Source organism: Sphaeramia orbicularis, chromosome 1 (genome assembly GCF_902148855.1).
Source record: "Sphaeramia orbicularis chromosome 1, fSphaOr1.1, whole genome shotgun sequence".
NCBI lineage: Eukaryota > Metazoa > Chordata > Actinopteri > Kurtiformes > Apogonidae > Sphaeramia > Sphaeramia orbicularis.
Window position 1 is genome coordinate 20,551,890 of NC_043957.1, and position 17,173 is coordinate 20,569,062.

Sequence of the window (17,173 nt, forward strand, 5' to 3'; positions counted from 1 at the left end):
ACACGTCGAAGGTCACCTGCCAAATCGGTTCATAACTTTTCATCTACAACCTTTTAAGACTTAACTGACCGAGTGTGAAGTCAATTGAGTTTAATCCCTAGGAGGAATTTGACAAAATAGAAGGTCAGCGAATTGCCAAAAATGGTTGGTGAATGGTTTATGAAACCTATAAAATATCTAATTTTAAGCCGTCACTCATGATTTTGCCAAAAACACTGACTTTTCAAACATGTTCAGGCCCTCAAAAATGCAAAGGAAGATCCAAAATAATCATAAACACATGAAATACAATAGAGCCTTCGCGGGCCATTGCATGGCCTGCGCTCAGGCCCAAATAAAACCAAATGAAATCACTGCTGTATTCTAAGTTTGTTATTATGTACTTATTTTGTGAATTGAACTAAGCACTCACAGTGTTACATCAAAATAATTCAAATGAGCACAATCTGAGTGCTTTATAATATGATAGAAGCTGCAAGAAGCAATAGTTGAATGGTAATGTTTCACTGAAATCAGATTTGCACATTAGAGCAAAGTTAATGTTCATTATTTTCAACAGAAATGACTTTGGAGGACCTACTGTTCATGTTTATACTCCGAGTGCATTTTAAATCCTGTCATTTTTCACTTTTACTGCAATGAAGAAGTCGAATCAATGCTTCTATTTAAACCAGAGTCTGTTGTACTTGATTAGAGAATATGCTGCCCATGTTCATCTGTAATTACAGTATCTGTCAGTGCAGACACTCATCTGTGTGTTTACATTCTCATCCTTGCTGCAGGTGACTCTCAGTTATGGCACTGTGGATAACAGCAGAAACACTGTGAGCCTGAAAGGACCATTTTCAATAAATGAAGATCCCACAAGGTAATTTGTATGTTTTAGTGTACGACAATGTTAGGGGGTTTTGTATCTTTGTTTGCAGGCACTAACACCTGAAACATCCAAAATATGTGAAGAGTAGAAAATGAAATGTCCTCACTATTTGGGTAAATGGACCAGAGAGAAGCTAGTGGAACAATTGGGTACAATTATCCTGCTTACAGTCCTTACACACACAAACACAAACAACACATCAGCAACTTTAAAGATTATCCGGCGTCCTCTGTTTTCAGCTGTGCTTAATGAACTGTTGTTATCGCATTAAGGAGACAGGACTCAGAAAGTTTTCCTTTGGCTTTTATGAAAGTTGTAGTGAATAGAAATTGCTTTGCTTGATGAATTAATGCTAAGCAAGCTGTTTACATTTATTTTCCTTATCAGTCTGTTTTCTAAAGGTGGAGTAAGTGGTTCCTGAAGAGGACTATTGATATATGAACTCCAGCCAAATAAACTTCTGTTCCGTCAGATCAGAAATAGAGAACAAGGGCAACCTGCCCCATTAAATTAATGGGAAAAAATGATGTTTTTCTGCAGTTTCACATAGAGCTTATATATGGAGAGAGTAAATACTGTGTCTTTCTTTTCTGTCTTTTTCCTTTTAATCAGTCTCTCAAATATACTTAACTGTCCCCAATAACTGCACACCAATATACGCACATAGTACAATTACACACATGCATACAAAACAGATACTGAACAACTCTAAATTCACCATATTGTGCATAGATTATTGCATTTACCCCCCCCCCCCCAAAAAAAAAAAAAAAAAAATTAACAAATCATCATTAGCCTAAAAACACTTGAAGTAAAACCTAATCAACAACTAATGGGTAAGATCAATGGGAAAAAAAATTATGACTAAAATAAACTCAAACCAATAGAGATAAAAAAGTCTCAGGAGTAAATGCATGACATACATAAAATCGAAGCAACACTCACCAGCTGTGCAGCACCACCATTGTTCAAATAATCTAATAATTATAATAACTAATGCATACTTATATTTAAGTACACATTAGTTTAGAAATGAACCTGTAAACATGACCACAGACGCATTTTTATACACTATCGGAAATGGCATAAATCCAGATTAAACTGAACTGTCATGACATCACCAGTAGAAGATGGAGCAGGAATTCCAATACACATTATTATTATTATTATTATTATTATTATTATTATTATTATTATTATTGTTATTACTATTATTATTATTATTACTGTTACTTATATCATAATATTGGAAGGTTTCAGAGCGTCTGTGTGTGTGTATCTGCACAGATCTGAAAAATTGAGTCGTTTTTACCAGGCCAGTTGCGGAATAGCCCCATTTCCACAATAAATATATCAGCAAGTTGATAGGACCGATATTTTGGGAGACATTACTCATTTTGGAATACAATAGCCTTACAATCACATTGCTTGGTTGACTGGAAGCGCTGTACCAGGCTGCATGATGGGAAATGAAGTTAAAAACAGGAACAACGCATTTTACTAACTTCAGTCCCTAGATATCTGTATTTATATGACCTGTGGTTCCCCATGGGTCAACGCGCTAGTTGGATATAATTTTGAACTGCCTGATCACTGTTAATCAAGACTGAGCATCCTTTCTCTTGGGTCAAAGCAAATGCACAATCTTTGACCATAATCAGTCTTTGTCATATGATCTTGCAGATTATGTCACCATTGTCCAAACGTTCATACTTTGATAACATTTGTTTTCAGTGGCTCATTTATCGGTGCAGTTTTGGCATTTGAAGGAGAGCATTGTACTAACCAATATAAGTGTAGTTCATTTCAGTCCTTTTAGAGCGGTAATTTTAACATTAGTCTGCATTAAAGTGTTCAGGTTCAGTCTGTATTAAGTTGCAGAGTTTGTGTGATGTGTTGTTTTTGGTGGTGCTGGAGAAATTATGACAGAGTTACACAAGTCCTAGTAAAGCAACATTACACGGGTCTACAGTTTTTTTTTTTTAATAACTGATCTGCCTCGGAGATTAAATGTACTGAACCTCACATACTTTAATAAGATTAATTGGAAACAAATGACAAAAGTGCAGGTCAGCGGATGTTTTCTTTTTTTTTATATATATATATAATTTTATTTTTTCATTTGGAAAGATACTTTACAACAGATAACTAAGCACATTTGTACACCATGTCTGAAAAATCAATGATGGTGAAGCATGAAAAACGACATACACATGTTCCATGCAAGTTCTCTGTTTGGAAAAAAACCAAACAAAGACAACTGTTCTTAAAGTCTTCCCTTTTTTTGTTATCTTTTGTTAAACATACCTTAGAACAAAAAAATGTCACATTTTTCCCTTATTTTCATTATTCTTATTCCAAAAAACAGCTCCAGTACATTAAACCAGTTCAAATATAACCTGTCAATTCCAGTTAAGTTGAATCTGGCCTCAATGGGGTCATATACAGGGTGGGGAAGCAAAAAGAAAGACAGTGTATGACCAATTAGTTTATTGAAAGTCATGAGAATTTATTTGCCACAAGAAAACTGACATAATAGAAAATGTTTTTATTCTATGTGTCCTCCTTCTTTCTCAATAACTGCCTTCACACGCTTCCTGAAACTTGCGCAAGTGTTCCTCAAATATTGGGGTGACAACTTCTCCCATTCTTCTTTAATAGTATCTTCCAGACTTTCTCGTAATAGTTTTGCTCATAGTCATTCTCTTCTTTCCATTATAAACAGTCTTTATGGACACTCCAACTATTTTTGAAATCTCCTTTGGTGTGACGAGTGCATTCAGCAAATCACACACTCTTTGACGTTTGCTTTCCTGATTACTCATATGGGCAAAAGTTTCTGAAAAGGTATGGATAATAGTGTTAGGTATGATTATGACATCAATATATGTTTGGTTTCAAAACAATTGACGTAGTGCCTGCTGAGAAAAAACAACTAAATGTTCATTGTAAATTTTGCTTCCCCACCCTGTATACAGTCCATTTTAACCACATTTCCATACAACGAATGTTTTCAATGTATATCATAAAGTGGTATTACACATATATACTGGTTTATGTCTATTTATGCAATAGTTTTATAAATGTTCCAGTATAAACAACCTGTAAAGTGAATGTATGATAATGTGCAGACAGTGTTTTGAAGTAGATCTGGTAGTTCTGACTCAAACATTCATATGGAGGAAAACCCATTCTCTCTTTAATTCACACAATGTCACACTTTAACCAAGACTGTTTTTATTTTTAATTAGTGACTCAAAATTGGTAGAGTTTCTGTAGAGTTTCTCTTAAGTTTTTTTGATTCCTACATGTCATTTTCCTAAAAATCATTGTTCATCTGTTTTATCATTCTCCCCCATTTCCACGTTTTCCTCCTTTTCGTTTGATTACGCGTTGAAACATCTTCTTTTTACTTGTGCATCTTGTCAATAGACTGTGATGGCTGTATGCCCAAAAGAGGGTTTGAGGGAATGAGATAAGAGGTCTATAGAGATCTGTGCGGAACAAAAATATAATTCAACATGGTCTTAAACAATGAGTAAGACCTACGGTACAATAGAGTACAATATATTCTCTATATTTTTGCACATTTAACAGCTGCTTAGCTTGTTTCAGGAAAAGCTTTGGTTTTAAAACATGTGTACGACAATTGAGCTTTTATGTAAGCGCTCCGTGTTGTGTACGTCGTACTACTTTGACAAATTTCCTGGCTTTGTTTGGTGTGTGTGTGTGTGTGCACAGGGCTAATTGTATTCACAGTCTTAATTTTGAAAATTCCCTGTTGGTGACTTCCAGGCATTGTGACGCTCATTTCCCTGTCTGTCTCAGGTTCAGGTCTGTCCATTGTCTGTTGTACCCAGACACTCCGTGGTGCCCCAGTCCTTGGCGACTTTAACTCCTATCTAGATACTCCGATAGGGCACAGACTGATGGAGGAGAAGTCGTCGATGTCTGACCGAAGTCGACTTTCTGAAGAGGAGAAGGAAATTGTTGTAGACATCCAGGAATAAAGAGGCCTGCTCTGACTCCACAGGCCTGAAAGATCCTTCTGTTTTCAACTTCAATCATCCATTTACAGAAGAATACACTTAAAAAAACTCCAGCGAATGAGATGAGGAGCGGGAGTATAATGGAAAATCACAGATAAATGACTGAAATGTGACACGGCAATACTAAAAACAGAAGAAAACGCATCCAAGGACCACAGATGAATCGAAATGTGTGACCTTTAGTCCTGGTGTTGTGATATTTTTTAGATACTTACTACATCGTGTAACACAGGTCGACCAACAAGATCGAGGGTCCAATTAAAAAAGTTTATAGCTTGCGCTCTTTCATGCATGTCCGCAAACATTTTCGCTCCCTCATCTGTGAAATCTTTTACTCTGTTACCAATAGACAAAGATGTGGCGCAATGTCACACAAGAAGGCACAAGAAAGGATCGTTCATTTCCTTTTTCATTCACCGTAACATGGAGTATAACAGGATTTTGATTTAAATACGGTTTAATTGAATTCAGAATCCGTATCTGAAGTTTTATCTTGTCAGTGTGCAGTATTATTTCTCTGGAGTGAAGGCCATTATCATGACTGAGCACTTTGCAGTTTTATTTTTGCTCTTTGTAATTCATTATACAAGACACCAAAGGAACAGCTTTTTTTATGCCAAGAGTGAAATGAAAAGGTTGATACTGCTTTTCATGTCCATGCTGTAAATAAAGCAGCCACTGGCAGCTTGTGAGCTTAGATTAGCACAAAGTCTGGCAATGAGGAAACAGATTTACAAAGTAATCTCATCTAAAGTCATGTAAAGTTGTGTGTGTGTAAAGAGTGTACCAGTGTCATCACTGTGAGCATTGCATTAGCATTTCATTAGGCAGGCAGACTTTGTTGGTTTTGGAAAGGGTAAAGCTAGCTGTCAGTGTGCTGAGCTAAGCTAACTTGTACCAGATTGACTTTGGATTCTGTGTTGATTAATCAGTCAAACATTATGATTGAATTTAGTGTCAGAAAGTGTACAAAATGTCCTATTCTCTTTTGGCCCTTCCACTTTTCAGAGACCATATTGACGGGCTCATGACTTTAACTATTTGAAGCCAGCTATGGCTAACTCCTGCAGCTAATTACTGTAGCAATTTCAGCAGGAATCGTATTTTATTGCAACATCACCTACAGTGACATTAAATTTGGGTGGCGTTATGATATTTTACTGCCATTTCACCTCAATATTATATGCAATTATTTGTTAGACTTAAAATTGAGATTCCAAATATTTCTTTACATGCCAGATGCTAACATGCAGAGTAACCTTCAGGTCGACTGACCAATAGAGAGGCAGGATGCACCCCCAGTACCCGCCCACTTCACTTTTTGAGAGCCAATCACAATGTGTGACATCACCTGTAAACGCAGGACCCAAGGCTGTTTTACTTCTGGTTTCAGGATCATATTCAGCAATGAAAATATGACTCTTGTCATTTATCCATGAGCAAACTTTATTTTTCTTTATTTCCCAAATTGTCATTCTGTTCTTTGAAAAACTCTGACACAAGGTATTCTTTTAAATTGATGGATATGAATTGTTTTTAATGGGTAGTTACTATTATTGATGCTTTAAGACATTCTAGCAGTTTAACGGATATTCCCTTTGAGGTTTTATTGAAAAATGACTCATGTTGGGTCGTCTATCATTCTGTCATTGTGTGCAGTGAGAGCAGTTGTTATAATTGTGCTGCAATGTATTGAAATTTTTAAATTAATGTTCATTTCTGTCCCTTAAAATGAATGTATATGATGACAAATTGCTTGTGAAGCATACATGCTCTCTCCAGTATCTGGACTGTATGTAGAGATTATGTTAATAAAGTCATTTTCAATCTTGATTGTCAATCTTTTGACCAGACCTTTTTGTGTTGTATGTGGCATTTAGTTAGGGTGACCATATTTTCATTTCCATAAAGGAGAACAATCGACTTTGCCCCGAGATACTTGATCACACGTATGTAAGTATTGTAGTATTCTGAGCAAAGCACCCATAAACCTGGAGAAAATATTTCAATGAAACAGGCTGCATGAAATTATTTTATTATTCTAGCTGTAGAAGTGTCATAAAAGCTGCTGTGAATATTTACTGGAGTCATTTTATCAGTTCATATTTGTTCAGGTATTTCGTATTTTATTACCATCGCCAAGAAATGACAGATTATGTTTTCATCGGGGTTTGTCTGTCTGTTTGTCTATTACTAAGATAACTCAAAAAGTTATGGATGAATTTGGATGAAATTTTCAGGAAATGTTGATACTGGCTCAAGGAACAAATGATTACATTTTGGTGCTGATCGGGGGGGGGGGGGGGGGGACACTGATCTGCCTTGGCAGAGGTCTGTGCTCTCGGAGTGCTTGTCTAGTTGTTAAAGGATAGTTTATGTAAATATTTTCATAATTTAATGTTTTTTTTTGCATTACCTATAGGCATAATATAATTAGCAATTTTCACATTCAACCAAGGACATTTGCAGTCATTATTTATAGGTTATTATGCTACTATTTTACTTGAGATCACAATTGGTCCTTTTGTGGAACCTGAACTGAAACAATGTTGACACCTTTGACTCTTAATAACTTTAGTATGATTTTTTCACTTTCCAAATTCATACCGTGGGCCAGATCGGAACCGTTGGCGGGGCAGTTTTGGTCCGTGAGCCGTATGTTTGCCACTCCTGCTATAGTATATGAACAGGTGCGTCCATCCCTATATCCACAGGCTGGTGTGGATCAGTGGATTTCACTGCCCAAGTGTCCCATATGTCACTAGAAAGAGTAAAGTCTTTTCTTCCAGCGGGATCTGGAACTTTTCCGTTTGCACAAACAGTGACAGTGATAGACTGTAATGATCACCTCCCTGTGTACTGTTGCTTTAAATACTTTTGATTATTATGGTGACGCACACCGACGTGAGGACATAACCTGTACACTTCGAGGTCAGACACAAGTTGCTAACTGTACGATACGCTGCTTTTGTTTTATGAGTTGGGACTCTCAAAACTCTTTATTTACTTTTTCCAGAACAAACGTGTGAAGAATGTCTGAGCTTCCCTGGAAACATTAAACGTGCAGTGTGATGGTAAAGAGCTGTTTTGAGTCAATATTTTCAACTCTTCTGACTTACAAAGGCTTTCCTGACCACTACAAGACATTGTAACTGCACTTGTGCCTATACATACACATTTAAAGAGGTTTTCCTGTGAAAAACAATGAAAACCGCATATTTATAATTTATAAAAACCATCCAGATGCTCCAGACAGGATGTGAAAAGAAGACGTTTGGTTACCCTAATTTAGTGGCATGTAGTGGTGAAGTTGTTGACCCAAAAAATACAAAGGTCAAAAGCCTTGTTTGAGACAGTATCTGTTTTGTCCAGCGCAAACTTCTTAATCAAAGGGATATTAACTGTGGTTTTATAGTAAATGACACAATGCACCTGCTATAAAACAGAAAAATAGGACCAATGGCCCTGTAGCTTACCGGCCAAATTAAAAGCTTTGGGAAATGCATCCAGATGCCATTTATTATCACCCAGTTCTGTGTATTTATTATATTACAGAAATAGCCCATGTTTTGGTCATATTCCAATCAGATCTGTAAAAAATTCAAATTCCAACTTGATATCATTGATACTTACTGATATATTGGATCAATCCACTTCCTATCTGTTATAATGGGAAAATTTTTCAAAGTCATACCAAATCCAGAATCAGATCCGGATCGAAATAATTTCAATACCTTGTGTTGACATCATCATACAGAAGCTGTATACCAAGTTTGAAGTCAATCAGAACTGAAGTTTGGGAGAAAAAGACGATTGAGATGTTTTCGCCATAAGAGCCCATGTTAAATTTTCCGTAAGTTCCTGGATCCAGAAGAAGATCCTGATCAGCATGTGGACATTGTTTTGGTCATCTCCCCATCAGGGCTGGACTGTAGAAATTTACACTGGATATCATTGATATTTACTGAGTTATTGCATCCATCCACTTCCTATCGCTTATAATGGGGACATTTTTCAAAGTGGCACCAAATCCAGAATCAGATCCAGATCCAAATAATTTCACTAGCTTTTGTTGACATCATCCTAAAGAAGCTGTATACCAAGTTGGAAGTCAATCGGAATTGTGGTTTCGGAGAAGAAGACAATTGAAATTTTTGTAACGGACGACAGACGACGACGACAATAGCTTACAGCCTGTCAGCCGGTAAGCTAAAAAAAGAAGACAGAGTTAGTTCTGAGTTATCGTGGAAACGCTGTGGATCAACACAGCAGCAGAGGAAGCCGTCTCCACTTCATTCTAATGTAACAAAAACACAAAGATTATCGTTTGTCGTGTGAATTATGTTCTTCTTCTGTTATTAGGTCCTGGACACTAGACCTTAAAGGGGGTAGAAAGAGGTTTAAGAAGGACGCAGCTCTGACCTTTGGCTTCTGACCGTGTTTATGAGTTTTGGGATTCCTGTCTGCAGACCTCCCCTGAACTCATAACTTCACAGAAGTCCACCAGGCGCACACACACACACCCAGACGACGGCAGCAGCCTGCTTATCTGATGCAGCCAAGCACAGGGTCATGGAGATAAAGGCACAGCTGAAGATTAGCAGAGTGCATGTCCAAGTGTATGTGTGTGTGTTGTCTGTCAGATGTCAGCTGTGTGGGACCAGTTAGTGTTGTTACACAGTGGTGGGTGAGCCATATACTGAGAAGACAGTGACATCTGCTGGCTGAATGTGTTACTGCCCAAGGTAAGAGATTAGTTTTACTGCTGCTATTTGTGAATAACTTAGTGTTTTTCAACCTTGGGGTCGGGACCCCACATGGGGTCGCCTGGAATTCAAATGGGGTTGTCTGAAATTTCTAGTAATTGATAAAAATAAAAAATGTACTAATAAAAATATATGGTGAATTGAGAGAGACAATCCCAATACATAACAGACATGACAAACTGTGAAGCTGAAACTGAAGCACTGTGGTTCTGTTTATCTTTATATGTTCATTGTGGTCAGTTTCAGATGCTGCAGCTCTTTCATAATTCATAGTTTGAGTTCTTGTTTGTTCAGTATTAATTGTCAGCCTTGTAAATCCAAGCTGGACTGACTGTACATATCCTGACCAAGGAAAATAAAATTCTCATTTTGTGCAGTAATCTACACCTGGCTTTTCTGCCTCCGTCCATAATAATATACATTATATAGACTAAATGTCATCTAAAATTAATGTTTATGTGCAAACTATTATATGATCAAAAACAAATTATTTTAGAAAAAAAAAAAAGTCTCCGTTTTTAATGTCTGGGGTCGTAAGAAATTTGTGATGTTAAAATGGGGTCAGGTATTCATTAATAGGTCTTATGTATGTTATTGTATTTTTTTGTAGTTTTATTTGTTTTGTTTTCTCTTTCTTCTGCCCAGTTTACTCAGTTCTGGTTGTAGTTACTGTTACCATTATAATTATCACCATGATTGTTACTGTTTGTATTGTTGATACTTCCTTGTGAGGGTCTTCGCCACCTTCTTCTCTCTTGCTCTCTCCCCTTCACCCCCCCCCCCCCCCCCCCCCGCCCCCCATGTCAGGTCCGGCATCGAAATGTGGTTCAACAAAACGCATAATAAACACAGTAGAATATCAAGGGGAGCTTCATATACTTTATGAGGTTCCCCTTGGCAAAGCAAATTTGTTCAGCACCAAAAGGCAGCCAGACTACCATTCTGCTGTTAGGATGCTGGACAAGACAAGTAGGAAAGAAAAAAAAAGTAAAAAAAGAAAAAAAAAAAAAAAAATGGGGTCATGAGCCAAAAAAGGTTGGGAACCACTGGACTAACTACTTTAATTTCCTTTAACAGACTGTAAAACAATTTGACATTCATATCATATCTAAAATGCTCAAGTTATTGTTTTCAACACTAAATCATGATATTTACAGGTTAAACTGGATAAGCAGTGGAAGGAGTCTTTAATTTTTTTTAACCCTCAAAAACAGCCTATAGTGACCGAAAGCATCCACTGATCTGAAATGTTTAATAACTTTAGAACCACTAATCCTATCAATAAATTTTTACATATTCTGTATAATTCTGATAAAATACAGTTTGTCATCAGATATGACGAGTCATGGTTACTTTACTTTATTTATACCCGTAGGTAGAGGCAGAGGATCCGTAGTGAAGTGGAAGTGGCAACATCATCATCTTCACCATTAAAACATGTAGTTCAATAAATGATGGTGGTTGTAGAAGCTTGTTTTTACGCAGGTTTAATTACAGATTCATTTTTTTTTCTCCTCAGTTTTCTGTGTTTTAATATAACCTTTGAATTTACTCTGAGCTGTCACAAATATCTACATGATCAGATCAGTAAATTAAACCAAAAAAGACCTGATCTTCACTGAAAAATGCAGAGGATAATATTGTAAAAGAAAAAAAAATGAAAAACTAGAAAAGTGCTCTGGGAACGCAGACCTCTGCCAAGGCCAACCCCCCGCACACACATCACCACCAAAGTTTTATCATTTTTTCCTTGTGCCAGTATCAACATTTCCTGAAATTGTCATGAAAATCCATCCATTACTTTTTGAGTTATCTTGCTAACAGACAGACAGACAAACAAACCCTGATGAAAATATGACCTCCGCCGCTCGTTGGTGGAGGTAAAAAATACCACACTGATCATGTAGAGGGATTCAAAACTCTTACATCAAATATGATACGTTTGGTGTTACAGGGTTCAAATACACATTGTCTAGACCCCAACAATTTCAATAATCTCCACCCCATATCCAACCTGCCTTTCATTTCCAAAATTGTTGACAAAATAGTCGCCACTCAACTCCACACACACTTAATGACCAATAGTCTCTATGAGCCCTTCCAGTCCGGTTTCCACCCACACCACAGCAGAGAAACCGCCCTTCTAAAAATCACTAATGATCTCCTCCTTGCAGCTGACTCTGGTTCACTATCCATCCTGATTCTTCTCGATTTGAGTGCAGCCTCCAACACCATCTCACACTCCATCCTCCTCAGTAGACTATCATCTATTGGCCTCACTCATATCCCCCTCCGCTGGTTTCACTCTTATCTGTCAGGCCACACTCAGTTCGTTTAGCTCAAATCTTTCAGGTCAGATCCCTCCCCAGTTACCTCAGGTGTGCCCCAGGGCTCCGTCCTGGGGCCCCTTCTTTTCATCATTTATCTTCTCCCCCTCGGCAATATCTTCAGAAAATTTAACATCCAATTCCACTGCTTCGCGGATGACACCCAGCTCTACCTCACCACCAAACCTTGCTCCACACTCCCGCCCTCCTCCCTCACCTCCTGCTTCTCTGAAATTAAATCCTGGTTCACCTCCAACTTCTTGAAACTCAATAGTGACAAAACAGAAATTCTCCTCATTGGCACAAAATCCACTCTCTCCAAAACCAACACCTTTTCCCTCACTATCAACAGCTCCTCAGTCTCCCCCTCTCCTCAGGTTAAGAGTCTGGGTGTCATCCTCGATAGCCTACTATTTTTCAAATCCCACATCAATAATGTCACCCGGTCTGCATATTTCCACCTGCGCAACATCAACCGTCTCCACCCCTCCCTCACCCCCCATACCACCTCTACTCTTGTACACAGTCTCGTAACCTCCCGCCTTGACTACTATAACTCCCTCCTATTCGGTCTCCCCCAAAAGTCCCTCCATAAAAGCTGCAACTGGTCCACAACTCTGCCGCCCGCATCATCACCAAAACCCCCTCCTACCACCACATCACCCTCATCCTCCAGGAACTACACTGGCTCCCAAACAAACAGAGAATTGAATTCGAACTCCTCCTGTACACATTTAAATCCATTCACAGTCTTGCTCCTCAGTACCTGTCAGACCTCCTCCATGTCACCACTCCAGTCCGTTCCCTCAGGTCCTCCTCCTCTATCCACCTCACCGTGCCCCCTGTCCACCTCAGCACCATGGGAGGCCGAGCCTTCAGCCGCTCTGCTCCTCAGCTCTGGAACTCCCTCCCATCATCCATCCGTAACTGTGATTCTCTCCCCACATTCAAATCCAGACTCAAAACTCACCTTTTCAGAATAGCCTACCGCCCATAAGCTCTACTCTCCATCCTACAACTTCATTTCTTTATATAGTAATTATTTTTTTTAATCTGTTTATTTCTTTGTATTTTATGGATTGTTTGTTTTATCTTGTTGTACAGTGTCCTTGGGTGTCTTGAAAGGCGCTTATAAATAAAATTTATCATTATTATTATTATTATTATTATTATTATTATTATTATTATTAGTCAAGTGTATCTTAAACCCACAGACTGACATGCAGTAGTGGAAGAAGTATAAGTGTATATCAGCCAAAAGGCAAGTTAGTCATTGCACAGTAAAATGATCTGATGTTTTTGAATCCTACTTGTGATGCATTTATGTGTCTGTCGCATTTTATTGGTAAGTTCAAGTGCTTTATACAGCATTGGATAGTTTTACCTCCAGAATGATTGCATTACCTGAAAAAGTACCAAAGCTGTCTGACAAATGTTGTGGAGTAAAAGTACAATATTTGCCTTTGAGATGTAGTGGAGTCCAAGTATTAGGCTCCAGAAAACACAAATACTCATGTGCATCCAAAAGCTTTTGAACTACACAGCCTGAGAAGCAACTTCCATTTGTGGATCAACCCTTATTTAACCACCTGCACTTTTTTAAGTAGGTTAGTGCAACCAGAAATAGCATTAAAGGCACTGATCTCTCTAGGAAATACTTTCTATGCAGCTTCATGGTGTGCAGTGAATGTCCATATATACATGCATAAGAGAGACAATATCAAGCATCATCTCAGTCACAGCGATTAAAAACAAGCCCCAGTCTTGATCAGTAAGTTAAAGTTGCTTTAATTTCTTTTTTAAAACATTTATTCCAGGCTGAATGATATCATTACCACAGTTTTGACATGTACATCATTAATATTTTAGTTAAACCATCGGAAAATAAAAACAGCCATAGAAAACATTGGTCATCTGTCACATCTGGACAAACAGGTGTATTTGAAGTCCTGTAAATCTCACACATACACACAAACAGGACAAACTTTTCAACGTGAGCGTGGCTCGATACTTTTCAATGACATTTTATGCCAAGTCCGTAAAATCCCAGAAAGCATTGCACAGGAGTTCAAATACAGCTTTGAGTCAGGTGTGCAGACTACACTGGAATAGTTTTATTAAAACATAGCAAGACAGAGAGTCATTCACCATTAATAAGAGAGGAAAAACGCTGCTCTCGCCTTAATTCTCCTACAAAACAGCTAGCTATAATTTTATCTTTAATTTTTACAAGACAGAGAAAAAAAAACATGTGATATGAAGAGTGTTGTAAGAGTTTAAAAACATTATGAAAGGCCATTTATCAGTGACTAGTCCCACAGATCTTAACATTGCTTGCATTGGTGCAAAAACACTGTAAAGTACAAGACCATAGGTAGCATTGTTACCATAACATGGACATTTCTTTCTAGTAAAATCACACATGTAAGATTGTCTCGCTAATACGAGAAGTGGTCATTGATTAAAAACAAGAAAAAGATTAAAATGCTGTACAGGAACTGTGCTTCGCATGTTAGAGCTCGCTCAACTAATTTTACTAGAAGCTCTTCTGAAATGTTATCACTACACACTACATCACCCATAATGCAAATGGTTCAAGTGTGATGCATGAAAATCAGCATGATGGGTGGGTGTGGGGTTACTACAGCTCTAGAGGGGGATGGAGATAGGGTCACTGCCCGATGTGTACCAGAAACCTGAAGTGAGTTACATGTGTGAAAATGCAGCTACTTCCTGTCACAAGTTTTTCTAAGCAAATCAGGACCGGGGGGGGCGGCGGTGTTCTGGGGCCGTGAATGTTTTCTCCAAATCCCTGAATCTGTTAGGTTTTCAAAAGGACTTGGAACGGGCAAACACATCCCAGAAACAGCCTTAAACTGAAATGGGAAGTAGTTTTGCATGAATAAAGCCAGTCAGGTTTCTAGTACAGATCGGGTGGTGAATGGGATAAAAGCAGAGGCTAAGACGCGTTTTCTACCAAACTGTGGCGTCTGCTGAATGTGTGTGCGCAGATGAAAACATGCTCGGCGTCTGTGTGGAGATGATGACTCAGGCTCGTTCGATCGGCCGCTTTGCTGACACACTGATCACTGTACTTACACACAGGAACATTGAGATAGAGTTATAGCCAATCACGCTGCAGTGATGTCACACACACAGGTTCACGACTACAGTTTATTTTTTGTTTTGTTTTTCTTTGTTTTGTTTTGTTTTTGTTTTTTTTTACACTGTACAAACTTCAACGCAGGAGAAAAACCACTGGCAGTGTCTCAGGCAGTGTGTTTTATTTCTCCATCTCACAATGTCAGCTTGAAAAGAATTTGTGCTTGTGGGTCAAAAAAAAAAAAAAAAAAAAAAAAAGAAAGTTAGAAAAAAAACATTTATGGCGGCTGAAGGTAGAGTTTCACACACCCTGACCTTGTGACCTCTTGAACACCTTTGACCCACTGTTAAAGGTATAGTTTGTAAGATAAAGATTCAGAAATTAATCCTCTTATCACCAGAGGGGGGCAGCATTTTACCAGAAGATTATGGTCTTGGCATTTATTATCAAACTGCCCCTTTCCTTTGCATCTGTCAGAGTACTGAAGCAACACTGCTTGACCTTGGCCTTCATTAATAATAATTATTTATGAAATTTTTTGGAAAATGCAGAGTTTCAGTAACAAATAGCGACAAGATTGAATCACTGATGTGCAAATTAGAATGTAATATCATCTACAGATTTTTCAAGCAGGGCTCAGCTACTTTGCATTGAAACATTTGGCAAAACTGGATGTTGTATGTTAAAATGAGATCATATTAGCATGCTACTGCTATTAGCACATATGTCAATGTAGTAACAGCTAATTTACCAATCACAGCCACATAATGACTCACTATGCAGGGCTGGATTATTTCTCTTAGTATATCCACGACACCATCGGTGCTATTTCTTCTTTGTGTCATATTAAAATAAGAGTTGTCAGGACTCTACAGATGCAGGGATAAGCTGGTTAGCATGCTAACTGCTGAAGCTACAGGGTGGGGAAGCAAAATTTACAATGAACATTTAGTTGTTTTTTCTCAGCAGGCACTACATCAATTGTTTTGAAACCAAACATATATTGATGTCATAATCATACCTAACACTATTATCCATACCTTTTCAGAAACTTTTGCCCATATGAGTAATCAGGAAAGCAAACGTCAAAGAGTGTGTGATTTGCTGAATGCACTCGTCACACCAAAGGAGATTTCAAAAATAGTTGGAGTGTCCATAAAGACTGTTTATAATGGAAAGAAGAGAATGACTATGAGCAAAACTATTACGAGAAAGTCTGGAAGATACTATTAAAGAAGAATGGGAGAAGTTGTCACCCGAATATTTGAGGAACACTTGCGCAAGTTTCAGGAAGCGTGTGAAGGCAGTTATTGAGAAAGAAGGAGGACACATAGAATAAAAACATTTTCTATTATGTCAATTTTCTTGTGGCAAATAAATTCTCATGACTTTCAATAAACTAATTGGTCATACACTGTCTTTCAATCCCTGCCTCAAAATATTGTAAATTTTGCTTCCCCACCCTGTATCTATCCAATACAATGCCCATCCTCAACATCACATCCAAACTCTTATTCCTTTACACTCTGGTGTTAATTTAGGTTAATTTCTGACTGTTTCCAAAAACGTACTATTACAAATTGTACCTTTAAGGGGCAATCCGAGGTCAATAGCTGACAGAATAATAGCAAAGGAGGAAAAAACAACAGCATAAAAGAAGGAGAAACAATAATATAGTTTGTCACAGTATCACATCCCAAATGTCAGCTTATGTTACAACATAAAAAACACCCACTGTCCTTCATTTTCAAACACTTTTATGTTAACTTGTTTCAGGGACATAACTTTCAGGTTTCAGGATACATTTTCCATTCATTAATGATGGAAAGATGTGTTATTTACTGCGTTTTGAATTCCTGATCATATCCCTGAATGAAAACTAAATATTAAAGAAATAAAAACCTTTCCGTCGCTCCTCAGTCCTGATGGTCTTCGGGGACCTTGTGGCTAACATAGCACCAGGCATACGTGCTCCGTTTTCTGTCCACTGCTCTCCTTTTCAAGTGTCTTTCCCTTATTATTTACAGTTGGAGGGAAAACAGTCCGTGTGA

General features: G+C 37.9%; 1 protein-coding gene across 2 annotated transcripts in view; it reads left to right on the top strand.

The window, feature by feature from the left end:
- LOC115428164 (beta-1,3-N-acetylglucosaminyltransferase lunatic fringe-like) overlaps positions 1–6,763 on the top strand; it is a 33,257-nt gene extending 26,494 nt beyond the window's left edge. For both annotated transcript variants that reach the window (XM_030147012.1, XM_030147020.1), the window contains exons 7-8: positions 783–868; positions 4,706–6,763. In XM_030147012.1, the coding sequence (XP_030002872.1) occupies positions 783–868; positions 4,706–4,772 (153 nt within the window). In that variant the 3' untranslated portion in view covers positions 4,773–6,763. The remainder of the gene's footprint in view (positions 1–782; positions 869–4,705) is intronic.
- Positions 6,764–17,173: the final 10,410 nt, after the last annotated feature.